Genomic DNA, 27,863 nt, shown 5'->3' on the forward strand with positions numbered 1-27,863 from the left:
TCTTCAGTTCAGCTCCTGAAGGACTAGCCTATGGCAACGCTTGCTTGGCTGTATCTACAAAGATGCCTGGACAATTTTATGTTGGTTGGTTCAAGATTTTAATTTTGTTTCCAGACAAAATTTAACAATAAAATAAGAATATTACTGCAATACTGTGTTAACAAACACAAAAAAAACGACAAATATGATAATTCTATGAAATAACGAACAAAAAACAAATGGATGTTTTTATTATTTCATAGAATTAATGAACTGATGTATTTTTTTGTTGTTGCCAGAAATCAATATCCTCTGTAATACCTCAGTGTGAAAGTGTAATGGGGAGAGGAGAAGGAGGAGTAATGCAATACAATATATAAGTATAAAATAAACACCACCACCACCACCACCACTACCACTACTACTACTACTACTACTACTACTACTACTACTACTACTACTACCCTCTACGTTGTGTGTGGTAGGAAAAAAACACAGAATATACCCCATTTTGTGTGTTCTTTATAAGACACAAGCTTAAAATAGTCCTACCTTTGAGCCGATGGCTGAGTATCTGTTCCAGAATAGAGACAAAGTTGATGAATTCAGGAGACGCGTCATCTATAGTCTCAAAACAGGAGCGATCGATCAGCGTTTTCACCGAAAACCTGCAGAAACACATCAGCCATGTTCTCATTTGAAGGAAATTGAATGCAGCTACAACACAGCAACTCAAAGTGTTCTGGAATGAATGATTTCATCATTCATGGATGATGAAGTGTTCTCCTTAATGATTCAGCTCATCAGCTAATCAGCGATGATGCAATTACATGAGCTTTCATCCAAAGAAGTTTATAAAAAAATAAAATGAAAAAAAAATAAAAACATTTTAGCCAACATCTAAAAGTTTGCTGATGTAAACAATAGAATCTAATTTTGTCAGTAATATTTTCTAAATATGGATACATTTTTTATTGAAAAAAGTAATATTTCTTTATTAGGAGATTGTGGGAAAGTTGGGAAAGCCAAAGGAACACAAGTTGCAACATGAAATAAGAGAAGGAAACACTTTTTTGAATCAATAAAGCTTATATACATCATTACATAAAGAAACACGTCATTACATAAAGCAGCGTGACTGAAACGAGCCGATTGACGTCGACATTTCTGACACATTTTCATTGTATCGCTTGTAAAATGATATGGAGATCAAAATATCACATTATCAGCTGCTTCCAAGCAAACACGAAGGTAGACACAGTGAGACAACACTGGAGAAAGTCTGACTGAACCCCTGCTCCATTTTAAACATGGGAGAGGTAAACAACACCTTGGAACAAGATGAAGCCAGACGATCTTTAAAAATAGATAAGGAAGAACAGCGGTCTCGTCACACTCCTATTCTGGTGACCACACCAGGGAGCAGCTGGAGCTCATGAATCAGGTTCCAAAACAGCTCGGCCATACCTCATTACCTTTCATAGCTTTAGTCCAGGAACAGATCACTCACTAAAGACCAGAGAGGCTTCATTCAGACAAGCAGATTAAATTGAATTCATCTCTCCTAATATACACTCACCAGCCACTTTATTAGGTACACCTTGCTAGTAAAAGGTTGGACCCCCTTTTGCCTTCAGAACTGCCTTAATTCTTTGTGTCACACTTTCAACAAGGTGTTGGAAACGTTCCTCAGAGATTTTGGTTGGTTATTTGAGTTACTGTTATCTTTCTATCATCTGAAACCAGTCTGCCCATTCTCCTCTGACCTCTCACATCAACAAGGCATTTTCGTCCACACAACTGACCGCTCACTGGATATTTCCTCTTTTTCGGACCGTTCTCTGTAAAAGATGGTTGTGCGTGAAAATCCCAGTAGATCAGCAGTTTCTGAAATACTCAGACCAGCCCGTCTGGCACCAACAACCACGCCACGTTCAAAGTCCCTTAAATCCCCTTTCTTCCCCGTTCTGATGCTCGGCCTGCACTTCAGCAAGTTGTCTTGACCACCTCTACATGCATAAATGCATTGAGTTGCAGCCGTGTGATTGGCTGATCAAACTATTTCTGATTTAGACTGTGTTTATATGCCAGCATAGTGGAGGTATGATGATATTTTTTCAGGTTTGATTCGATTTTAGACGATAAAATAAGTCCCAAAAATTCACATCAGATAACAGTAATCAGACAGTAATCAGATTTCTGCTTTACAACCAGCCAATAAACTCACAGAAGATAATGAGACGTAAACGTAAAGTAAAACTCAAACTTTATGCCGCTGATTTTTTTTTAAACACCGTGCCACTTTACCTGAAAATTTGTAAATACATTATACAGAAGACTAATATTTAAATCGTTTTTTTAAAACTAAAATGTAAACGCACTGAGTGTGGGCGTGTGGCATAAGCCCCACCAACTTTCCTGCTCACACTACTCTGACTAGATTCAGCCAGATACCTAGTCTTGATCACTGACAGGAGGTTCAGACGACTGACAGCAAATGAGAGATGCTTGGAAGAGACAGATGGACAGATAAGAATAGTTTTAAATCATACACTGCTCATTTTATTCAATGCTGTATTGAAATCCTTAAATCCTCAGTGCAGCATTTCAGCAAATGACCATGTGCCAATAGGTCATCTGAAGGAAGAAGAAGAAGAAAAAAAAAAAAAAAAAAGCAGGTTCTCTCAGTAAGCTGGATCATTTTAACCAGTTCTCTGATAGGAGTGTCTCATCTTATTAGACATGCTTGATTGTGGACTTGAAATCTTGCTTTGTTCCCTCCAGAAGCCTGAAGATCCTGCAGCCACTGTGTAGCATCACAGAGATAACGAAGAGCTGTGCAAAGATCTGCTGATCATACGAGGTGTATGTTTGTAAAAAATTACCAGCACAAACAAAATCATCACTTTTCTTCAGATAAACATCATGTCCTTATGGATGGATTTCCTTTACAGCTCTCAGTAATTTAACAGCGGAAAAAGAAATGAGTCATGTAATGCAGGGAGTCAGATGAGGTGAACGGAGGTGCAGGTAATTTAAACAGGGAATCGAGGCAGCAAAAAAAAAAAAAAAAAAGTCCACCAATTAAAAAAAAATAAAAAATTAAATGAAATCTGAGAGGAGCAAACAGAAATACAAGACAGTTCAGTGACGCATATACTGAAACAGCAAGTCTGAAGGTGATGCTGTGTCTGCTTTGAGTTTTTCATTTTTATAGCAGCACTGGAACGAGATGGCCAACATCCTTAACAAATCATGGAGGGGTCATGCTTATGGATGAATGGAATGGAATGGGATGGATGGATGTTCATTGATCCCAGAGGGAAATTGCAGTGTTTTAGTAGCAAGACATAACTGCACATATAAACGTATATATACTATGCAGAAAAATAGAAAGAAATCTAGACATAAGTTAAAGTACAAGAGAAATAATATAAAAGTAGACCTATTTGCATATTTATATGGCATAGGAGACAGATTTGTTGTACTTGCAAGACAGCAGGCACAGTGGTATGAGGTAAACTAAAAGCACAGACATAACTAACTCAGGGTTGCATCAGTGCAAAGTGAAAGTGTCAATACAGTAATAGTTGTGATATATTGCACAGTGTGTATTAATCGGAGAGGAGATACAGTAATGTGGTTCAGCACAGTTCAGACAGCAGGAGATCAGTACCGTCCTTGCAGTAAGAATTGTTGTAGAGCCTTATCGCAGCGGCTAAGAAAGATCTCACATGGAGCTCTTTAACACAGGTATAACTTGCCTCGTTCACTAGCTAGATAAAAGCAACATCAAAAAAGCACCACACTTAAACCAGACAAAACAATTATTAAAAAATATTTAAGTAGAGTCTGACTTCTGAAAAAATAATTAGCATTGCGAGTTTTGCTTAGCTAATTAGATCCCTGAGGTGAGCTTCCTTGTGGAAAAAAACCCAAGGAATGTCCTGTGCTGGTCTAAACCAGTTTATGCTGGACTGGATCTGGTTTAGCTTGTCACCCAGGTTGACCCACGTATCAGTATGCAACACACAACATGTAGTGGTTTTGCTGGTGACCAGCCATGCTGGGTTTTCTAGCAGGGTTAGCCAAGGACAAGCGCATTTCTATTGAAGAAATGGTTCCTTATAGTTTCTCTTAGGTTCTTGGGAACACAGGGCCCTGGCAACGGAGGGGTGTGACCCAGTAATTAGGCATGCAATTTGCACAGTGCTAGATCATCACATAGTTGCCTCAAATGATTACACTGTTAAGTAAACCACGTCAACTAATATTCCATATTTGCGAGGTTTCTGACATTGTAGAAAATACTGCTATCTACAAAAAAGGACAAAAGGTATGTTGAACTGAAAGGTTGGCAGCAGTCATTTTTAGGCCTGAACTTGGCCTCAATGTCAATTTTATGAGCTTATTAGATTTTTTGTTTTTATTACTTACTTGTTTTACCAGCATTAGAGCTTCAGTGTACCACTGTCTATCTTACACAAGATAGAAATTACATAAATTTGATTATTGGTCCAGGTTTGAGTCACACTTCTAGACTGAGAGTTGATGAAAAAAAACCATCTACAAATTTTATGTCTATGTCTTTCTTAACATGAAACATTTTGAATGAAACTGCTTAAAGTCAACTGCCTTTGTAATGGGACATGTTCTTTCAGAGTGAAAAGTACAAGATCTTTGAGCTAAATGAGTATTTTCTCTCATCGACAGGTGGGGTTGGTGGACAGGGGGAGTAAAATTGATATTATATTTGTCCCGATGTCACTGTGATCTGACTGACGGTTGGTGCACAGTGATGTAAAAGGCAAATGCCATTACATGTTGATGAAAGGTTAAGGGAAAAACAAGAAATTTGTCTTTTAAATGATACAATGATTAATCTGACTTGTTATGACCAGGTGCCTGAATGCAAGCAGGTCCATATGTTGATGTCTTTTAAACCAATGGCTCAAAAATCAAGCATGGAAACAGTTTATAAGACCGAAACATCAAGACTGATTACAAGACAGAGGGAGCAGTTTTACTGTGAATAAGCAGAATATCAGTAGCTTTTGCCAGTCCATAACAATCCCTCCCTCTCCCTCCCTCACACACACCTTCACTTGGACAGAGAACCCAAACCCTCCAGGTCACCAGTAATGGCACATTCAGTGTTGCCAAAGTGGACTAATGGGCAGACATCCAAGCGGACAAATTTTGGTGAGGAAAAAAAAAGCTGAATTTTCCATGACGTCTTCAGGCCTTCACAGACCTCTAATTCCAGGCCCAAGCGCATTCCTTCTATGAAAAACGTTTCAAACCTTGTGTACGTGTACTGACATACAATCTGGAAAATCTGGGGGGAAAAAAAATTTTTTCTTTGGGGACTAATCTGCCCCTATTCCATGAATGGGATAAAAACATGGCTTAGACCTTTATCAGAGAACTATCATAAAACAATGTCTCAGACATCAGGCAGCATATTTGTAATCATTTCATTTCTTGTGAGCGCTGTTGGTGGTATTAAAGTCTTCAGATGTCTGGTTCCTATCAGCACCACTGTGCAGAATTCCTTCTATTTCTGAGTAAGTTTCTCTAGAACGAAGCAGTTCATACCAAACCAAACCAGAGTTCCCCTTTAACAGTTTGGTGAAAAGTTAAACTTACACAGTTTTGGACTTTATTTCCCCAATTCTAGTCAGTCACACAAAAAATTGTGTGTCACAAGTTTGCTTTTTTAGATATACATTGGAGCTATGAGGCTAATATAGCTAACAAGTAAGCCTATATCCTTCAGTTAGCATCATGCATGATAATCATTATGGGACAAACGTAGCTAAAACCGTTGCATCAGCTTTTGTCCATTTTCACTCTGCTAAAAAGATCCTAGTAACGCCCGAATCCTCGACTCCACTCAGTTTTAACCAAGACAACCTGATATTTTACTCATTAAAACTCATATTACTCATATAGTATCATCATCATCATCATCATCATCAGTTCATATAATTTCACATATTTTATATATGCAACCACTGCCGGTACCTCAGGCTTCCAGGAGATAATAAACATCACCAAAAGAAATAAATCATTCCACCTTAAAATGATGCAGCAGCTACCTTAAATGGTGAACAGCAGAAATACGCAAGAAGCTGCAGCACCATTTAAGGTGGAACAGAAAACATCAACTTCAGCTTCATGAATTCCATGCTGGTCCAAGCTGGCTTATGGCCTGGTGCTGGTTGAGGTGGACACCACACCAGTGTCCAAAACACCAACATATGCCAGTTTGGCTATTGACCAGCTATGTTTGATAGGTATGCAGTTAGCACAATGCTAATTGGCACGGTATACATCTCTATTGCTTTAGATACTTTGGCCTTGTAGCTTAAGCATAAAACGAAAGAAAAATATTTCAATTACCAAACTTTTCTTCACTGTTCGAGTGCATTTAACATCAGAGGAAAAGCATACATTTGATTTTTCGCCGAACTAGGATTTCAACAGTGCAGACAAAAAAGAGCTAGATGTAGCATTATCTACTGCTATTGAGACAAACAGCATGTGGGTGTTTATAGAGGGACACCTTCATAACACTTGAAAGCAGAAAATGGGTTTGAAGAGGAGATCAATGCACCGGCATCAGTAAACAGCATTATCTTCTAGAGCCAAGCATCAGGCATTTGCTCAACTATTGCACCACCAGTAACGAATTCACTCAGAAACCTCCAAAACCACCACACACACACACACACACACACACACACACACACACACTTCCAGAGGTATATAAAAAGGAAATACTTTTTTGAATCCATTTTATCCTCTGAGGGGAAATGAATGCATCATTTCAGACCTTGCACCCCACCTGTCTCCATCAGATGTAATTATGGTGTGAAATGAACATCTTTTTTATCCATAACCATCTTTTCTCTCTGCTGTTTCTTCTGTGTGCATCAGCATTCATCAGCCAGGATACGGAGTGACATTTCACAACTAATTTCTTCTGACATTTCCCTTCTCCAAATCAACAAAACATAAAAACGGGGCCAAAAACGTGCCTCTCTGTCCAGCCTTTCAAAGTTACTACGAAAAACTGCTTCAACAGAAAGTAAAGTCAAGCTACACATAAATAAAATAACAGTTCAGTCTAACATATTGATTCAGCCTAAATGCCAGACGTTAGAGCTGTGTTTATATGTGCTCACATTTCTGTGTGTGATTAGCTACATTTGTATGTGTATATGTATGTGTCTTTGGGTCTTTGTGGGGACCAAATATTTCTAGAATGAAGCTTAAAAAAAAAAAAAAAAAAAAAAAAAAAAAACAACAATATTTTGACACTGCATACATTGCAAGCAAAGGGACCCTCTCCAATCGTCTACACACATACACACACACACACACATCTTCTAAGCTGCTTCGCCCTCTGGGTCGCATGGGGTGCTGGAGCCTATCCCAGCTGCCATTGGGCGAAAGGCAGAATACACCCTGGACAGGTCACCCACCCCAATGACATACTGTTATACATCAAAATGACAAAAGCAGCTGGGTCATTCTACAGAAACGTCCAAATTTCTATCCATCCATAGGAGTCAGTGATGTTACTGGTCGTCATTGGTGTTCCACATAAGAAAAGTAACACCAGTGACATTTTAAATGCAAAATGCATTTTACAAAATCTCTGCTACAGAACTTCAAACCACATGCTGTCAATCATGGAATATCAACTAAAACTTAATTTAATCCATTTGTCTTCTATTTTTTCATAATTATCTAAGAATAAAGTCGGTCACACCAGTGACTTCGGCTAAAAGCTTCATATGAAATCATGAGCTAAATGAGAAAATGTCTGATAACTGAACAGACACAGTGGACTGACCATGAGCTTTTCTTCATAGATCCTCAGAAAATGGATAAAAGGAAGTCGAGTGATGTCAGTGATATTTCAAAATAACAGTTTTTTTTCCGTTATGCAGTAACACCAGTGACACAACACCTGAGGACCACAACTTTTATTATATATTTCATATTTTATTCGGCCTACTGGGGTCCTTTCTGTGTGGAGTTTGCATGTTCTCCCCGTGTCTGCGTGGGTTTCCTCCGGGTTCTCTGGTTTCCTCCCACAGTCCAAAGACATGCAGTCAGGCCAATTGGACACGCTAAATTGCCCCTAGGTGTGAGTGTGGGTGTGAATGTATGTGTCTGTCTGTCTGTCTGCCCTGCGATGAACTGGCGACCTGTCCAGGGTGTATCCTGCCTTCCGCCCGATGACCACTAAGATGGGCTCCTGCACCCCCGCGTGACCCTGAGGGAGACGCAGCTTGGAGGATGGATGGATGGATGGATGGATGGATGGATGGATGGATCATCATACATCATTTAAATTATAGATTTCAGTCACGTATAGATTATTGTAGTTTAACCTGCAGAAAAACATGTTTTTTTTTACCACAAAATATGGCCTCAGCCTTTACACATGCCTGTGAGGACAAGAAACACATTGAATGACATTTTCAATTCCGATTTGAGACGCTTTCATATGTGGTACTGAAATCCGGATCCAATCAGTGGCAATGCGACTGAGTCTGAACAGTCAGATTAGAATTCATGCGACGAGATTCATGAGTCATGAGACTCAAACATTCAGTCTGTTTCTGTACCGAAAAATTAGAGCAGACTCATTGCAGCCGCTCCGTGTTTCAAGAGGTTTCGAATGAGCCAGCCAAGCGCGGCCAGAGGACCCCGAGGACGCAGCTTAAACAATCCGAGGACACGAACCAAAGAAGCGACTGTGACTGAATAACGTGGCCCTTTTAGGGCGAATTCGAGCACATTCTGGGTGATGAGTCCAGCTGTCAACTACTGGAACTTCATAATCGCTCCTGTGATGCTGGTGAAGACTAAACTGAAGCTGTGGGAGTGACTGGCGTTCACTGGCCATCATGACTGTTGACCTCTGGACGAGCCTCGTTAAGCTCTGTTCTTTTGCGCATGCGGGTCGGTTTGGGAGCTGACCTGTTCAGACTGATGTCGCATACAGATCACATTTAAACGAGAATGTGAACAGCCAAACAAACAAATCGGATTTGGTGAGAAGATCAGATTCGGACCGTTTACCTGCTCTGGAAACGTAGAGATACTTAACAACTCATCACAATTTGAATTGTGTGAATTAGGCCTGCTGTTAGCACAATGCTAATTTCTATAGTATAAGCTGCCAGTACTTTCTTAATTTCTCCATAAATCAGAGTCAGATTCACTTTATTTTGCCAAATATGTTACACATACCAGAAATGTGGCTTGTGAGTGGACACGCTGCAGTCTAAACAGACTAGACAGCACATGGACTATTAATACGCAATAAACTAAGGGAAAAGTTAATAACAATAAATAGAATACAGCATAAAGAATAATAAAAACTGCCAATATGAAAGGAGCTCAGGAGATAGAAATGGATAATAATACATAGTAAATAAAATGGCTATATTTGTGTTGTAGACATGGCAAAATTTGAGTCTAAATTTCTCTACAGTGAACCACTTCAGATCAAACCTCGCTGAAATACTCTGTTTACATCTCAGTGATGGAATGATGCATACATTGTGAGCCATAAGGCACCGCAACGGTGTCACTGCAGTGCTGAGAATGATCCACCACCCAAATAATACCTACTCTGTGGTCATCCTGTGGGGGTCCTGACCAGTGAACAACAGAGTAAAAGGGGGCTAACAAAGTATCAGATAAACAGATGGACCACAGTCTGTAACTGTAGATCTACAAAGTGCAGCTATACAGTAAGTGGAGCTGATAAAATGGACAGTGAGTGTAAAAACGAGGTGGTTTTAATGAAGTTCATATTCAGTGTATGTGTATCTGAAAAATACTGGACATTACCATTGGCCTTTCTTTTGGATGGATTTCTTGTCTATCTACAATAGTGCTGTCCAGTCACGGGTTTCTTTCAGCTCACAGAATGAAGCTGTCCTCCAAAAGTGGTCAACCATTCTGCCGATGCATGAACACCATGAAAAAGATGCCGTCAGTGACTCATTACATGTGTCTGGGGAAGCAAATGTTTGTTTCTACTCTGATGCTGAATTTGGCTGATTTGGCTTTGGACTGTAATGTACAGGGAGACTCAGAAAGCTGGTTGGAACTGGTAACAGCTGATATTTTTGACTTAGGTAAAAAGGGATTCAGATGCAGATTAAACTGCGTGTTTAAATAGGCTACATTTTCTACTGGTATTGTCAACCAACAATAACAATAACAATAATAATAATAATACATTGCATGAAAATGAATGCAGTACATAGACCGCTTCAAATCTAGGACAAATCACATGTCTTAACAAAAAAGATATAAGAAGTAAAAGAGGCCTCAAACTACTTTCACAAGTTCCTGTTGCTTACTGCCTTGAACATTGCAGAACGCAATCTACTTCAATAACAGAAAAACGTTTCATTTCCCTGCAATCAAAAAAGGGACTGTTTTTCAGATGTAGATAAATCAAGTTTTTAAACAGACTACGTCCTAAACTGGGATTGTCCACTGACAGTCCTTTTAGGAGTCTAGGGCCAAGCTAGAAAACCAGTCCTTAAAAAGGGCCCACATTATGGACTTCCTGTTTAAATAAATAAAAAATAAAAATGAATAAAGTTTCAAAATGTGCCATTTATTCCACAGTCCATACAACAACTAAGCTGCAAAAACAAACCGCTTTAAACTCATTATGGTTCTGTACACACAGGCCGTGACAGAAGTGATGAGGAGTGTTGTTACTGCATATTTCAGTGCAGTCTGCTTTTTAATTGAGGCACAATGCAAGGCAGCCAATCAGAACACAGTCGCTTAAATATTGCTGATGTCAGAAGAAAACCTCATCTCTATATAAAGGTAACTTTACATGAGAAGAAAAATAAATACTTTACATTTAATGCAAGTCAATGGAACCAGAATTTTTTCCAAGTCATTTTTGGCCATTTCTTTGGGTCCATTTTATCATGAAATTTAGACACAATGTAAAGGGCAACAGGCACTATCAGATTACATCAAAACAAACTGACAAACAACAAAAATGGAGATAGAAGGTTTTGCATCTGCCCTGACAGTGAAAACTGTTATAATCAGTGTGTGTTGGGGGCTGGGGGGTGGGGGGGTGTTGACCACAGGCCCTTCAGAATCTAATCATAGTCATCGTCACAAAAAGGAAACATATAGATGTTTATCACTTCCTAAAACAACTGTCCCCAGCTACTTTCACAAGTTCCTGTTTTTTTACCGACTAGAACATTGCAGAATTATCTACTGAAAGAGAAAAACACTTCTCCTCTAACAAAATGCCTGAATGTACTGCGCACTGGAGAAACAGAGTTCTTTGTATCAAGAACTTAATTTCACCCTCACTCCACTTCAGACATAACACCCACTCCGTCTTGGTGGTCAAGTCTATTGGGGGAAAGAAACCAGTGAATAGCCTTTGCAAAACCGTGTTGACTAGTAGCCTGTACAATGAGAAGCTCCTGCTGGGTCCCCCATGGGTGTCTGACATTAGTGGGTATTTAGCTTGGCACCATGCCACGCTGGCTTTTCCTACTTCAAAGATGCTCGACATGGCATTGAGTCACATGATTGAACCTCTAACTATAATCTATAAACTATTCCAAAGCCATTTACATAGCATCTTATCAAAGACTCACTTATACAGCCTTATTCTTTTTAGTACTTTTACTATGAATATGTTTATTTTTGACGACAGGTCAAGCTTAGACATGACCTGAACCATCCATCCAGGTTTCTGATTCCTTTGTTCACAACAGCTACACTAACGACCATCACACACGTCAATGTCTTTTCCAAGGTCAAGTGGTCCGTCACCCAAAAATATCCAGCCAAGAGCAATTCGTTGGTCATAAAATGACCACTGATGAAAGCCTATTCCAGGGGTCACCAATCTTATCTGCAAAGAGCCCGTGTGGCTCCAGGTTTTCATCCCAAACAAGCAGGAGCACGGCTCATTTAACTAAATCAACTGTTTGTAGACTGAGAGCAACTGATTAAACAAATGGAGCAATACACATTTGTGGGTAACACTGGTGACCCCTGCGCTAAAGGATGGATAAAACAAACTGTGCATCAACAACTCGAAGAAAGAAAGGTACAAAGTTTTGGTTTCTAATAAAGTGGCCAGCTTCAAAACCTGCTTCTGATGGGTCTGGGATCTAGCTTGCTTCTTCAAGTAACTTTTTTGGCTCCTGTAAGCTATTAATATAGTGCTGAGATGATTAGTGCTTTCAATTAGGACAAAACTATCGGTAAATATCGATATGTTTTATATTTAAAACCATAAGTATTTTTACGGTAACATTTAGTATGTCTAGGACAGTTTCTAGGACAGTTTCTAGGACAGTGCCAGAAAGGGGCTGACAAATCTTTAAGGAATTTGCACACTAAATGGGTTTTACGGACAAAAAAATGAAAATGGCAAGATTTTAAAACGCAATAATATGCATCGACGTCAACATAATCTTTCACATCTGAGCTCATGGTTAATTTTAGCGCTCAACATTCTGAGATGAAGCAGAGCCTTAAACACCATCATAAACACAGTGCCTGCTTTGTAGAGTTTTAGCTGCTGTGTGAGTCGGTGTAGAACTTTTTTAACAGAACGGGCCGTTAACCAGAGCCTGCGTCTTTTGAGATGCACTGGCTAAGAGTAAAAATAATAACTCTGCCCTGGTTACTGCTTAGTCTTCTTTTAGGGTTGTGCACAGGTGCTTGAGTACTCTGTTGCAACCACCGTTGCTAATCCAACATGCTAAGCAAACCTACCAGCTGTCCCTTGGCTGGCTTTGAATAATAAAAATGTTCCTTTGCATGCTGCTCATTTTTTTTTTTTAGATAAATTTAGCTAGCTACTGAGACATCAGCATAGTACAAATTATTTTTTTACTTGCTATGAAGAAGAAAAGAACCATGCATAATACATTGAAACGACATTAAACCAAACACACATTCTCTAAGCCACTTATCCTTCTAGGAGCAGGGGAACTGGAGCCTATCCCAGCAGTCATTGGGCGGAAGGCAGGATAAACCCTGGACAGGTCACAAGCCATTGTAGGGCAGACAGACAGACAGACACATACATTCACACCCACACTCACACCTAGGGTCAATTTAGCGTGTCCAATTGGACAGACTGCATGTCTTTGGACTGTGGGAGGAAACCGGAGAACCCGGAGGAACAAACCCAGGCTATTCTTGCTGTGAGGCGACAGTGCTTCCCACTGGGCTACCTTGCTGCCCTTAAATTAAACCAAGGAAATAAAACGGTTTATTGTAATTTTTTCACAGAGAACACTCACATTTGTGGGTTTTCTGGCCTCCTTAAGAAGGTTTCTTTTATTCTCATAACACTCTGGATTGTTGCCCCTGAAAAACCTCAGTTTGGAGGGCCATGTAGCCCTAACACTACACCCTACCACTCTCTCTCTAACTGGGACACCCTACCCTTAGATGTGAATATGCAAGAACAAAAAGGTAAGGGCTAAGTCCTATGGGTAAGGGGTGAAATGGGACTGGGCCTAAGAAGACCACCCCTGAATTTCCAAAGTCAAACAGATTATAAAATTAATAAGGAACGTAACTGAAAGAATGGATAAAGTCATAGCAAAATAATCTCAACAGGTTCAAATTACCTTCACACAAACAGACACAACGTCACGCTCAAAAGCTTAAATAAGGCAAATGCTTAGTGAAAGAAACCAACAGGCTAAAACGCTAAGAGTCAAGAAAGAGATAGAGTGAGAAATAGTAATGGGGTAAGAGCACCTGCAGGTGTCTTCTCCCTCTAACGCAGACTTGATCAAAGTTATACCGCTATGCAAATTATATGTAAATTAGACTACATATGCCATTGCTGATTCATCATTACAAATCAAAAATTATAATACAAACTTGTATGGGCTCTGAAACAAAACTGAACCTGGTGTTATTGGTGAGCTTCAGTCCACCGGGTGCATCTTAATCTTTGTTCACACAGCAGGTGTGAGGCCCAAATCTGATCTTTTTCTTCATATGTGACACAGATGTGTCGTGTGCAGCAAAAACGTATTGAATCTGACATTCAATTCTGATTTAAGACGCTTTCATATGTGGTACTGAAACAATACGTAGCTGATTAACAGCAGTGCGACTCTCAACAGCCAGATCAGAATTTATGCAACGTTTACGTCAATCCAACTCCACGTTTCATAATTTCGCACTGCTGAGACTCATAAGGTACATTTTGGCTAAATGTTTCTGTACAAAAACATTAGAAGAGACTCATCCAAAACATCTCTGTGTTAGAAGAGATCTTGAAAGAAATGTCCAAATGTGGCCAGAGGAGAACGAAGCTGCAGCGTTAAAGTCTGAAAGTAAAATTTCAAGAATCTGAGGACGCAAACCAAAGAAGTGGCCGTGCACTTTTATGGCAGGCTTGAACACATTCTGGGTGATGAGCTTCATGATGGCCCCTGTGATGCTGTTGAAGGTGAAGCTGAACCTTCAGGAGCCACTGGCGTTCGTTGGCAGTTGTGATTGTTTACTTCCAGAGGAGCCAGAAGTTCTTTTGTGTATGCGGGTCAGTTTAGGAGCGGGATGAGGTCAGACTAATGTGTCATATACGTGTAGACAGCCAAAAAGCAAAAAATCTGATTTCGTGTAATGATCATGTTTGGGCCACTTTTACCTGCTGTGTCAATGTAGCCTTAATGACATTAGCAAGAGTCATTCTCAGGCCCAAGGCCATGAAAGTTTCACCTAGGGTGCTCCCGAGCAAGTCCATTTGGGCAAAATCATAATTTAGTAATGCTTTTTAATACAAAAGAATACATGAATTAATAATTAATTAACACAAAACAGCATAAAACGAATAAGACCTCTTATTACTTAAGAGCTTTTGAACTGGAGTTATAGAAGTTTATAATGGCGCCTAATGTACATTCATGACGTCAGAGAGCATGAACAGCCAAGGAACTGCTCCACTCACCCACCAAACAGCAATCAGTAGCAGTAATGTTGGCATACTGCTGCTGAAAATCCCATTTGTTGCAGAAAAGGAAACATAAGATTTCTGTTTTTGTGAAATAAATCCTTCTACTTCCTAAAATGAAAGGAAATTTCTAGGCAAATGATTAGAAACCATTTTAACTTTTCATTCTCAAGGAACATGTCACAGGCCTCACAGAGCCATAAAAGCCAAAGCCCTATATTTCTAGCTGTGAGAAATGTATTTTTTAAGAAAAAATGATTCAAATTTGATTACAGGAGACGATCTTTCTTCACAGGGCCGTTCAGTTCAAACTAGCCAGGGTTCTCTCTTAACAAATATGATTTGAAGCACATGCTCAAAAATGCAGGGGCGTTGTGAAAGGCATTCAACTGGAGTGGATGAGTCAAACCAAAGCACTTCAACAAAGCACAAGTAACACTCAAACTGGTAATACATGTAGCATACAAAAAAAAAAAAAAAAAAAAAAGAAAAAACATTCCCGTCCACCAACGCAACAATGAAGTCATAGCCTAATTATCTTTCAGGTATCACACATAAAGAGATTACAATTCAGGGAATTTTCCTGTTTTTATGAAAGCATTAAGAAAAGGAGAAGTGCCTCATCTACTTACAGGGACAGGTCAGTCAAAAAAACGCTAATGTTGCTGACGATAAAGGAAAATAAAAAGCACCACTTCCGATATGCAAATGATGCCATGCTAATGTGGCTGCTAACTTCCAGGATTTACAGCATGAGTTTCAGAACGTCTGGTCAAGCAATTCCTTTAAAAAGCGCTTCTTATAAAGACAAACCAAACACCACTGTGTCTCAAGATTTGAGTCTCGCGTCCGCCATGTTGGAAAGGTCAAGACCTGCTTGTGAACAAATTCACTTGTACTGAGAGACGATGAGTCTCAGGATTAAATCGGCCACAACTTCCTTTTCGCTCAACCGATTTTCACCAAATTTGTTTTGTTATAATCCTCAGACATTGGTTAATATATGTTGCACTGGCTGCTCTCAGTAGCTTTTATTACTCAGTGGTGGACAGTAACTAAGTAAATGTAATTCGTTGCTGTACTTAAGTAGTTTTTTCATGTATCTGTACTTTACTTAAGTATTTTCATTTTGGGCGACTTTTTCCTTTCACTCCACTACATTTCAAAGCCTAATATCTGACTTTTTCCTCCACTACATTCTGAGAAATCTGTCGTTCCTTTTGGTTTTTGTGTGTATAAAAACGTAACATGTCAAAACGAAAAAAGCGCAAAGCCAGAGCACCAATCAGGGCCCAGCGGTCACTTTGTTTAGAGCTGGTTTTGACCTGTTGGTCATACCGACCCAGAGCAGCACACGGTTCAACGTCAGCGCAGCAGCATGAAACTTTGGGAGCACATACGTCACCTAAATGATGAACTGACCTAACTTTGTGTAAATAGACCAAAATATAGAAATATGTCCACATATGCAGTCGAGACTGGCGCGTTTCTTTTTTTCTGCATTCATACAAACACTTTCATTTTATAGTAAATTAGTTATGTTTAGTTTATGTTTATGAACAGAGGCCTACAGATCAACACAGTAAAGGAAAACTTATTTGTGATCCTGAGTTTAAAGCAAGTTTTCATTCAACTTGTAACCAAGTTACAAAGTAATCTGAAACTAAAACTTTGCTTGTGTGTAAAAAGTGATTTCAGAGCCACTCGGTTCTCCCTGATGGAAACTGTTTACCTTCAGTGTTTTGTGCTTATGATCATTTTAATAGACGTCAGCGTCACTAATTAATGACGTTCTATTAAAAGACTGGTTTACCAAGAGAGACGCTGGAGGACTTTCACCTGAAATGAGTTCATGAAGCCAGTCTTGTTATAAAAATTATCACAGGACATTAAAGTCATAATTAATCTTTTAGTACTTTTACTTTTGATACTTAAGTACATCTGAAGACAAAATACTTTTGTAGGTCTAGAGTAAGGAACTTCTACTTTTACTTGAGTAATATTTTACCTTGGGTGTCTCTACTTTAACTCAAGTACATGATTTGTGTACTTCGTCCACCTCTGTTATTACTTTAATAACTGATCATAGTAAACAGCCTTCAGGACCAGCAGGAAAGTATTCAGTCTGCACCTGACGTTAAAAATTTAGTTTAATGTGAGTAACACAAACACACACATCAGCAAATCCTTCAATGTGTGAAACACAGCAAGAGGGATGAAGCTAAAGTTTGGTTCCAGTTTGCCAGTTTCTTGTTCAAATTTTCCCGTTCCGCCTTAAATGGTGCAGACCTCACTTTCTGGTGCCTGAAGCTGGACCATTTAAGGTGAAACAGGAAAATTAACTTCAGGTTGGTGTAAGAAGGTGCTAAAGTTGATCTATTATGAATATCCCCGGATTAAGGAATGCTATAACCTACCCAGCTACAAAGCACTAACTATCACTGTAAATATGTAACTATTACATACAGTTAAGATCCTGTGAATAGGCTATAAAATGAAATACGCTTAATATAAAACCAGAGGAAAAACAAATCACACCAACAGGCTCTCAGTGCATCACCAACCACACGTCCCTATCTACACAAACATCATACACACAATATACATCACACAAACATGAGCGTGGATCACTGCGTTCCCTCCGTTATACAGTCCTGTCCCACTCTGAGTGCAATATCCTTGAATCAGTATAATTTTGGACCGTATCTTTCTTAAACTGCTGCTCTATAATGGTATTGAATGCAGTCCAGCAGCAATGTAGACCACCCCAAAGTGGCGGTGCGTTTGACATGCCTGGCTGGACCCAACACGGCATCTGGGTATGAATATCCATGGTCTCAGCTATCCTGTGTAACACTTGTTCTCAAAGGAAACTGGCAATAAGGCAGCTGTGCAGTGCAGGTGGGCCTCCAAGGCTGGAGTTGGGAAGCACTGGCTTTCAGATTAGCAAAAGAGCAATCTGCAGCTTAGCAGTTCAGCAACATTTCAAACGGATTATTGTTTTGTACATCGTGGCTTTCTGGTTTCAGCAAAGCATGTGAGACTAATTCAAATCCTCATTAAAACTGGGGTCTTTGATTTAGGTAGAAGTTAGCTGCAGCTAGCTGCTCTGAAACTCAACAGCCTAACAACTCCCTTCAGCGTTCTCTCAAGAGCTTTGGCCCCAGAATGTACACTCAGCCACTTTATTAGGTACACGTTCAATTGCTTGGTAACACAAATAGCTAATCAGCCAATCACACGGCCGCAACTCAATGCATTTAGGCACGTAGAGGTGGTGAAGACAACTTGCTGAAGTGCAGGCCGAGCATCAGGATGGGGAAGAAAGGGGATTTAAGAGACTTTGAATCTGGCTGGTCGGTGTATATTCTAACATGTCTAACAGATACAGAGCAAAATGACCTTTCGACTTCATACACTTCAGTGCCTTTACAGTTCTCACTAGCATCGGACAGCAGCACCAACGTTTAGTCTTGCCTCTGCTCTAGATCGATCATATTCTTTCCTTATTAGTTTTCGAAAATTTAATCTGGCATTGTTTTCTGTGTCATCATTTCTTTAAAGAACACAGCAGGTGAACAGCTGAATATGTAGCCCACTTGCAACACGGCTACCTTACTGAAATACAGCATGTTCTGGTTTAGCTAGTCACCCCAGCATGGTCATACTGGTTGACCAGCATACCAGTGTCAAAACACAACATAACGCTGTTGACGGAAGAAAACCTTGTATCTCCATTTTTGATGTTTTTCAGATTTTGACATTATTTGAAAATACCTGGTACCCTTTCCATTGTATGTAAACTTCATGACAAATGGACTAAAAGAAAATGACTTAGACAAAATTCTGGTTTCATAGACTTACATTAAAAGTAAAGCTTTCCTCCTGTAAAGTTACCATGTTGGAGATACAGGGTTTTCTTCTGACAGCAGCGATATGCTGATTTTGGTGATCAGTATATCCACTTCCATTGCTGCTGGCCAGCATACAAAATATGTTGATTTTGCTGGTCACCAGCAAGGTTGGTCTATGCTTGTCTATAGCTGTCCACCATGTGTGGACATGCTAAATGATATTATTGGGATGTAAAGGTTCCAGCAACGTTTATGTGGGGAATATAGCCACATAGGAAACATTTGTGTTGGAATGGAACATTTTTGTTTACCACAGGGCATGACTAGCTAGTAAGGGGCGGGGCTGCTAAATGTCATGAGGTGTATACTGTCGGTAGCTTAAACCATTCTGAAGTTATGAAGACTAGAAGTTACCTAGGGTTAAGTCATTTCATTTTTTTTCCATAAAAAAAAAAACTGCTCTGTCCCAGAGCGACAAATATGGAATACCATATTATAACCAGGATACCAGAATTCAAGTGCTTTGGTCAAGTGTGCCCTGTAGCGTAGCAGTATAATAGTAGGAAGAGGTAAACCTCCTGGCCTTAAAGCCCTTAAACTTCAGCATAACTTTAGAGGTCGGGTGGTTGGTACAGCACAGTATGGTTACAAATCCAAACCTAGAATTGTTGTTGTTTTTTTTTTTTAGGTAACGGTCATCTGACCTCAGTAATGCCGTGTGACGGTAGATGTGCTTCCTGAGTGGTTGGATGTCGGTGGCCCACTTCAGTCTCCTGTACAGAGTTTAGGCAGCCACAAAGTACAGCTCAACAAGCTTATCACAGTGCACACCATGGCTTTCTGACTATCAGCACACTGTGAGACTAACTCAAGTCCGCATTATGTAGCCTACAGGTAGGGGGCCATTACAATGATTAAATCTGCCTTTTTTGAATCAATCATTACAGTCATCATTCAGGCTTTGATTGTTGTATTGTAGAGAGAGTTGCAGGGCAGTTCTTTTCTTTTAAACCTCCACACTTTCAGTCCAAACTCCAAGTGGAGAGTAAACATTGGGAACATAGTGGTTTTAGCTCTGATCATATTTAAACACACCTCCAGCATCATTTTAGTTTCAGCCACAACCATACACACCTCCATGGGTATTTTATTCCCAACACTAACTTAACATACCCTCAGGGCTATTTTACAGGGTAATTCCACAGATATCTGCATACTTCAATGACTGAAATGTAAGAGAGTCATTAAAAATGATCTGATATAAAATACTCTGTTCTAGACAAACTCACCCAGGACAAACTGTTCATACCATTGGTGGTAGGAACCAGGTTAACATCAACAATGTAAATACTGACATTTTATCCAATACAAAATGACCAGTGAGCCTCCACATCTTCTGAGGTTTCATATGTAAAGATTTTTATATGTTACTAGAGTAAACTAATAATAAAAAAAGCGTGGGACTATTTTGCCTTACAACACATTCTAGGCCTTTGTACCACAAATGGGTTTGAAATAAAATGTTTTAATCTGAAATCGGTCTTAAAATAATGTTTCAGGCATCAGGCAGCAGATAACTTGTAACATTCATAACCATTTAATGTAATTACTTTCTGTGAGAGGGCATTAAACTGTGACCTGGTAGGTTTCTCTCAAACAGTGCACTTCACATCAAACCACTCTGAATGACTTTGCTTACATCTTAAAAATAGAATTATTATATTTCCAACCCAAATATAGCACCTCCTCCAGCCCTAACCTGACACCTCCTAGGTCACTTATTGCGTTTTTCCGTGACCTCTCTGTACAGCTAGATCAGGGCCCATATTTTTCAGAGTAGGAGTACTGATATAGTTTTATAACGCCATTTCCAAAAAAGTTGGGACACTATGTAAAATGTAAATAAAAACTAAATGCAATAATATGCAAATCATTTAAAACATTATATTTAATTGAAATTAGTACAAAGACAACATATCAAATGTTGAAACTGAGAAATTTTATTTTGAATTTCATTTTGAAATTGATTCTAACAACACATTCCAAAAAAGTTGGAGCAGTGCAACAAAAGGCTGGTAAAGTTGTGTAATGCTTAAAAAAACAACACCTGGTGGTTGATTGGCAACAGGTCAGTAACACGATTATGTATAAAAAAGCGTCTCAGAGATGTTAAGTGTTTCAAAAGTAAAGATGGGGAGGGGTTCACCACTGTGAAAGATGGGGAGGGGTTCACCACTGTGAAAGATGGGGAGGGGTTCACCACTGTGAAAGATGGGGAGGGGTTCACCACTGTGAAAGATGGGGAGGGGTTCACCACTGTGAAAGATGGGGAGGGGTTCACCACTGTGAAAGATAGGGAGGGGTTCACCACTGTGAAAGATGGGGAGGGGTTCACCACTGTAAAACATGGGGGGGGGGGGGTTCACCACTGTGAAAGACTGCACAGGCAAATAGTGCAACAATTCAAGAATAACATTTTTCAACATAAAAGAGAAAAGAACTGTTGCTCTTCAAGGCTGAAAACCAGTATATGCTGGCCATGATCTTTGGGCCCTCAGATGGCAATACATTAAAAACAGACATGATTCTGTAGTGGAAATCACTGCATAAGCTCAGAAACACTTCTGAAAACCACTGTCTGTAAACACAGTTTGTCACTGCATCCACAAATACAAGTTAAAACTCTAAAAGTCAAAAAAGAAATTATATATAAAACAGGATCCAGAAACGCTGCCACCTTCTCTGGGCCCGAGCTCATTTAAAATGGATGGAGAGGAAAGTGAAAGCTGTGGTCCAACAAATCAAAATTTGAAATTCTGTTTAGAAATTATGGAGGGGGGTGCATTAGTGCATATGGCATGTGTTACTGGCCCGTCTGAGAAGGCACCATTAATTCTGAATGACATACAACCTAAATGATGGCAACATATGCGGCCATCCAGACAACGTCCTTTTCAGGGAAGGCCTTGATTATTTCAGCAAGACAATATCAAACCACACTGTGCACATATTACACATATTATGTGCATTGCTCTGTATTAAAAAGGTCCAGGTGCTAAACTGGCCTGTCTTCAGTCCAGACCTGTGACCACTGAAAACATTCAGTGCCTTATGAAATTAAAAATATGTCAAATGTAGCCCTGAACTGTTGAGCAGCTGAAATCCAATATCAAGTGAGAATGGGAAAACATTTCACTTTCAAAACTACAGCAGCATCTCCTCAGTTCCCAAACGCTAACAGAGTGCTGTTAAAAGAGGTGATGAAACATGGTAGTAAACATGCCCCTGTCCCAACTTTTATGGAATGTGTTGTTGGCATCAAATTCAAAAAGGGCATATATTTAAAAAAAACAACCAAATTTCTCAGTTTCAACATTTGATATGTTGTCTTTTCCTTTAAAGACATGGTTTATATGATTTGCGTATCACTGCATTCTATGCAAAGCATCCCAACTTTTTTGGAAATGGGGTTCTAGATTCTTCCCCTATTTACTATAACTTTACTGCTTTACTGTCCGGACTCCGGGAGGCTTCACGAAGACAAGCCCAGTGCTGGTATTCACAAAGCTAATCAGATTTCTCCTGCATTTATCAATGTTACTCCCAGAGGAAAGAAAGTATTCCAAATGAGATCTTCTCTGAATTGAACGTGCTTCTCCTAGACATGGTTCAGTACTGTTCAAAATTAGAGTGAGACTTAAAGAGGAATTCCACCAATTTTTTTTCTCACTAATTCAGTCCTTGAGATATAAACAGTGATTCAGTTTGGTGTGAAGTGTTTCATTGTAGAGAAACCTAAAGACTTTGATTTCTTTTCAGTAGTGGTGATAGGAACCAGGGGTCTCCATGCCTTCGACACATATATATCCAAAGCCATCAGTGAACCTGCATGTGTCTTCTGAGTTTTATATACACTGTTGAACATGATAAAACAGTCACAAATCTGACAAAATCTGACAAAAGAAAACTCTTCAGGGACTATTTTGCCTCACAACACCCTGTGTGTATCCCTTTGCCATGAAAGTATTAAAACTAATGGATTCAAATACATTTTAAACCAAAGCTTTATCACAAATCACATCTTTATCATAAAACAACATCTCAGACATGAGGCAGCAGATATCTAACCATTTCATCTAATAACCTTCTGTGAGAGAGCTTTTAGAGGTGGACATCTGGTTCCTTTCACCAGTGGTGGACAGTAACTAAGTAATTGTAATTATTTTCTGTGCTTAAGTAGTTTTTTTCGTCTATCTGTACTGAAGTTTTTCCATTTTGGGCGACTTTTTCCTTTCAATCCACTACATTTCAAAGCCTAATATCTGACTTTTTCCTCCACTACATTTTGAGAAATCTGTCGTTCCTTTTGGTTTCTGTGTGTATAAAAACATAACGTGTCAAAACGAAAAAAGCGCAAAGCCAGAGCACCAATCAGGGCCCAGCGGTCACTTTGTTTAGAGCTGGTTTTGACCTGTTGGTCATACCAACCCAGTGCAGCACACGGTTCAATGTCAGCACAGCAGCGTAAAATTTTGGGAGAGTCTGTTCAACATAAATGATGAACTAACCTAACTTTGTGTAAATAGAGCACAATATAGAAATATGTCCACATATGCAGTCGAGACTGACGCGGCTTTTTGCTGAATTTCTACAAACACCATTTCATTTTATAGTAAATGAGTTTGGGCTGGTTTATGTTTATGAACAGACGCCTACAGATCAACATAGTAAAGGAGCTCATCTGTGATCCTGAGTTTAAAGCCAGTTTTTATTCAACTTAAACTTGGAACTAAGTTGTAAATAAATCTGAAACTGAAACTTTGCTTGTGTGTAAAAAGTGATTTCAGAGCCACTCGGTTCTCCCTGATGGAAACTGTTTACCTTCAGTGTTTTGTGCCTCTGATTATTTTAATAGACGTCAGCGGCACTAATTAATGACGTTCTATTAAAAGACTGGTTTACCAAGAGAGACGCTGGAGGATTTTCACCTGAAATGAGTTCATGAAGCCAGTCTGGTTATAAAAATGATAACAGGACATCAGAGGCAGAATTACTCTTTTAGTACTTTTGCTTTAGATACTTAAGTACACTGAAGGTAAATACTTTAGTACTTTTAACCAGGTAATCTTGGGAGAATTTTTGAGAAATCTGTGAACTTCCCCTATAAGCCTTTTTCTCCTGTTTCTGGATTATGGCTTCTGAGAAATAATCCTCTTAGACTTTGACTTTGTTCAGAATTTTGTCCCACATATTGGGTCTTAGCTTATGGGATTGGCTCTTTTATGTCTGACTCCTTGCACCCCAGTCTTAATAATAATTATAATCTGAATAATATTTCCATAAAAAAAAGCACAAGATCTATTTTTTTTTATGTAGCCCAGCCTTATTCTCTTCCACAGAACTCAAAGCAGTCGATCAGTGTAGTTAAAGCTGAACTCATTCACATGACCAGAACTTCTTACAATGAAATGCTTGTGTTTATCTCCTCATTCAGAAAAGAGTGATCCTTCAGAAACAGGACATTGAGGTCTCCTACTACTACTATTACACTCTCTCTCTCTCACTTACACACACACACACACACACACACACACACAAACACACTGTCTGTCTCTCTCTCTCTCACAAACACTCTCTCTCTCACACAAACACACTGTCTCTCTCTCTCTCTCACACACACACACACACACACACACACACACACAAACACACACTCTCTCTCACAAACACACTGTCTCTCTCTCTCTCTCTCACACACACACACACACACACACACACACACACACACAAACACACACTCTCTCTCACAAACACACTGTCTGTCTCTCTCTCTCACACACACACACACACACACACACACACACTCTCTCTCACAAACACACTGTCTGTCTGTCTCTCTCTCTCTCTCTCTCTCTCACAAACACTCTCTCTCTCACACAAACACACTGTCTCTCTCTCTCTCTCTCACACACACACACACTTTCTCTCACAAACACACTGTCTGTCTGTCTGTCTGTCTCTCTCTCTCTCTCACACAAACACTCTCTCTCTCACACAAACACACTGTCTCTCTCTCTCTCTCACACACACACACACACACACACACACACACACACACACACACACACACACAAACACACACTTTCTCTCACAAACACACTGTCTGTCTGTCTGTCTGTCTCTCTCTCTCTCTCTCTCTCACAAACACTCTCTCTCTCACACAAACACACTGTCTCTCTCTCTCTCTCTCTCTCTCTCTCTCTCTCTCTCTCACACACACACACACTTTCTCTCACAAACACACTGTCTGTCTGTCTCTCTCTCTCTCTCTCTCTCTCTCTCTCTCTCTCACACACACACACACACACTTTCTCTCACACCCTCTCTCAGCATTTCACCTGGCCAATTTGCATGAAGCCGCATGACGTCATCCTACTACATAGCGCTCTTCGCTCATAGTCCATTTGCGGACTCCCACACAAAAAAGACCCCTAAAAGAGAATCATAAAGCCAGAAACAATCACCCTACTGCTATTTTAAAAAAACGCACAGCCTCTTACTAAGAAACATCAAAACGAGCAGTAATTACAGTCCGCGAAGCTGCAGTGAGGCAACTCAGACCCGCTTAATCGAACTCCGACTGTCGAAGGGACCGTTCTCCGGATCTTTACCTGCAAACGGTGATTAAATTCCTCCTCTCCACGGCTCGGTTCCTCGCCGCGGCTTTCTTTCGCGCCCCGTTTATGGATGCCATGCCTCGGTCCTCTGCCTTCCTAGCCTTTTCCCTTTGCCGTCTTTGTCCGCTCCTTACTGTCCTGTTTCTCCAGCAGCTGCAGCCGCAGGTTTACCTCATCGTCGCTCCTCTCCACTCACTGAGTGATGGATAGATAGAGCAGCAGTGCTGAGGCAGCCAGTCACAAGACCGGAGAACAGCACAGCGAAAGAGGAGGGGGCAGGTTTAATGGAGCTTAGAGGAGTCACACGCCGAGGCTGATAGTACAACACGCTCACATGGGAGAAGGGAGTTTCCCAATTGAGTGAATCTCTGGCTGAGTCTCAAACGCCTCCGTGCTCCCTACGTAGTGCACTACGTGACTAATAGTGAGCCATTTGGGATTCAGCCTCTGTCTCATTAATAATAAGTGTTCATTTACACCTGTGGAAGGTGCACCCATACACACCCATCAGCCATAACATTAAAGCCTCCTCCTAGTTTCTACACTCATTGCTGCTCAACTTAATATATAGGTGCAATTTGTAGTTCTATGAATAAAGACTGTAGTCCATCTGTTTCTCTGCATCCACTTTATGTGCTGATAATTGAAGAACAGTATGAGACCACCAACCAAAAACATCCAGCCAACAGCGTCCTGTGACCGCTGATGAGGACTAGAGGATGACCAACACAAACAGCCGCAGATGAGCTGCTGTCTCCGACTTTACGTGTACTGCTCTTCCCGTGTGTGTGGGTTTCCTCTGGGTGCTCTGGTTTCCTCCCACAGTCCCAGACATGCAGTCAAGCCAACTGGACAGGCTTAATTGCCCCTAGGTGTGAATGTGTGCGCGAATGCATATGTCTGTCTGTCTGCCCTGCGATGGACCGGTGGCCTGTCCAGGGTGCATCCTGCCTTCCACCCAGTGACTACTGGGATGTTCAATATGACCTGGCTACTCAGCATGGATGGCCAATGGGCCCAAATTCAGCCCCCTTGGTTTACATGCGTTTGTGCTTTAGATATTACATGGAAAAGACCAACATGACACAGCCACACAGTCTTTAACCCTAAATTGACATGTTTTCATATCTAGGAAGCCCAATCGACCCAATGGTGTCCTTACACCTTTTGTGCCTGAATAGGTTTAAAGCTAAGAAAAGTGATGCTATGCTTAGGTTGTTTACGCATCATAGGTCAATCAGAGTGGTTTGATGTGAAACGTGCCACTGCGCAGCAAATTAAAGAGTCAGAGTTGTTCACAGTCATGGTGATGTGAACCAGACATTCAGAAGCTACCTCGCAAAAAGTTATTCCAAGAAGTCATTGTGGATAGGCTGCCTGATACCCAATACACTGTTTGTATGATAGTTTTGAGATAATGTCTTTGTCTTAAACATATATTTTTCAATATTTTAACACTAGAGAGGTACATGCAGGCACTGTAAGGCACAATTACACCCAACGAAAACAGATTTTTCATATTTTTAATCATTATTTTGCCATGTTTATTTTTTTGACCCCTAGTTCCTATCGCTATCATTGTAAAAGAACGTGAGCTTCTCTACGATGCACTCAGTCAAACCACTCTGAATGAGTTTGTTTACATCTTCTTGATGGAATCAAGCATACATCTGGAATGTTTGGTGGAATTTCCTTTTTAAACCCCTTTAATTCCTCTCAAAATCAGTTTCAGCTTTTCTGCTAAACGCTGTGGGACCATTTCACAGACATGGGTTAAAGCTAGTCATGGACAAAATTGCTATGTCACTATGAATTATCTAATGAAGTCTAGGCTCAGACCTGGACTGAATCTGGGAAACGTGCCCAAAAGTATGGAAAAAATAAAGAAGGCCCAGCCCTAGGAAACCTCATTATAGCAAAGTGTTTCAGCAACTGTTCTTGGCAGTTTTCCCATTTGAATGCAGCTCTTTGAGCTTTGTGTCCAGAAGTCAATAACATTGTATTGCTACTTCCAGAAATCTCAAATCTCTCGGGGTCACCTGTAGAACACTGGACTAACCAGAGTCGAGGGGTTGCAAGCTTTAGCAGGATCTAATAAATGATGATGGCTTTGTTACAACTGTGTTTAGCAGACTACTAATCAGTTTCTGCAAAATGCGAAGGCCTAGCAGGATATTGCTTGTCTGCTTTGACAATTTAAGACCATACATGAAATGTAGGTTTACGGGTGAAGATGTACATACAGGTATGCAGGTTTAAAGACTTGTCTATTATTTTAAATGCTTTAAAGATGAAGGCAGGGCTTCCGTACAAGTTCTAAGTGTATGGCTGGAC

At 40.1% G+C, this 27,863-nt stretch overlaps 1 protein-coding gene across 4 annotated transcripts in view; it reads right to left on the reverse strand.

The window, feature by feature from the left end:
- rundc3b (RUN domain containing 3b) overlaps window positions 1-25,820 on the reverse strand; it is a 76,653-nt gene extending 50,833 nt beyond the window's left edge. For 3 of the 4 annotated variants that reach the window (XM_017719804.2, XM_037533877.1, XM_017719802.2), the window contains exons 1-2: window positions 25,524-25,820; window positions 532-647 (exon numbers count right to left, since the gene is read on the reverse strand). In XM_017719804.2, coding sequence (XP_017575293.2) covers window positions 532-647; window positions 25,524-25,606 — 199 coding nt within the window. In that variant the 5' untranslated portion in view covers window positions 25,607-25,820. The remainder of the gene's footprint in view (window positions 1-531; window positions 648-25,523) is intronic. The other variant, XM_017719803.2, reaches the window with a different exon arrangement.
- Between the last annotated feature and the right edge of the window lie 2,043 nt (window positions 25,821-27,863).

This window comes from Pygocentrus nattereri, chromosome 24, assembly GCF_015220715.1.
Source record: "Pygocentrus nattereri isolate fPygNat1 chromosome 24, fPygNat1.pri, whole genome shotgun sequence".
NCBI classification, from domain to species: Eukaryota; Metazoa; Chordata; class Actinopteri; order Characiformes; family Serrasalmidae; genus Pygocentrus; species Pygocentrus nattereri.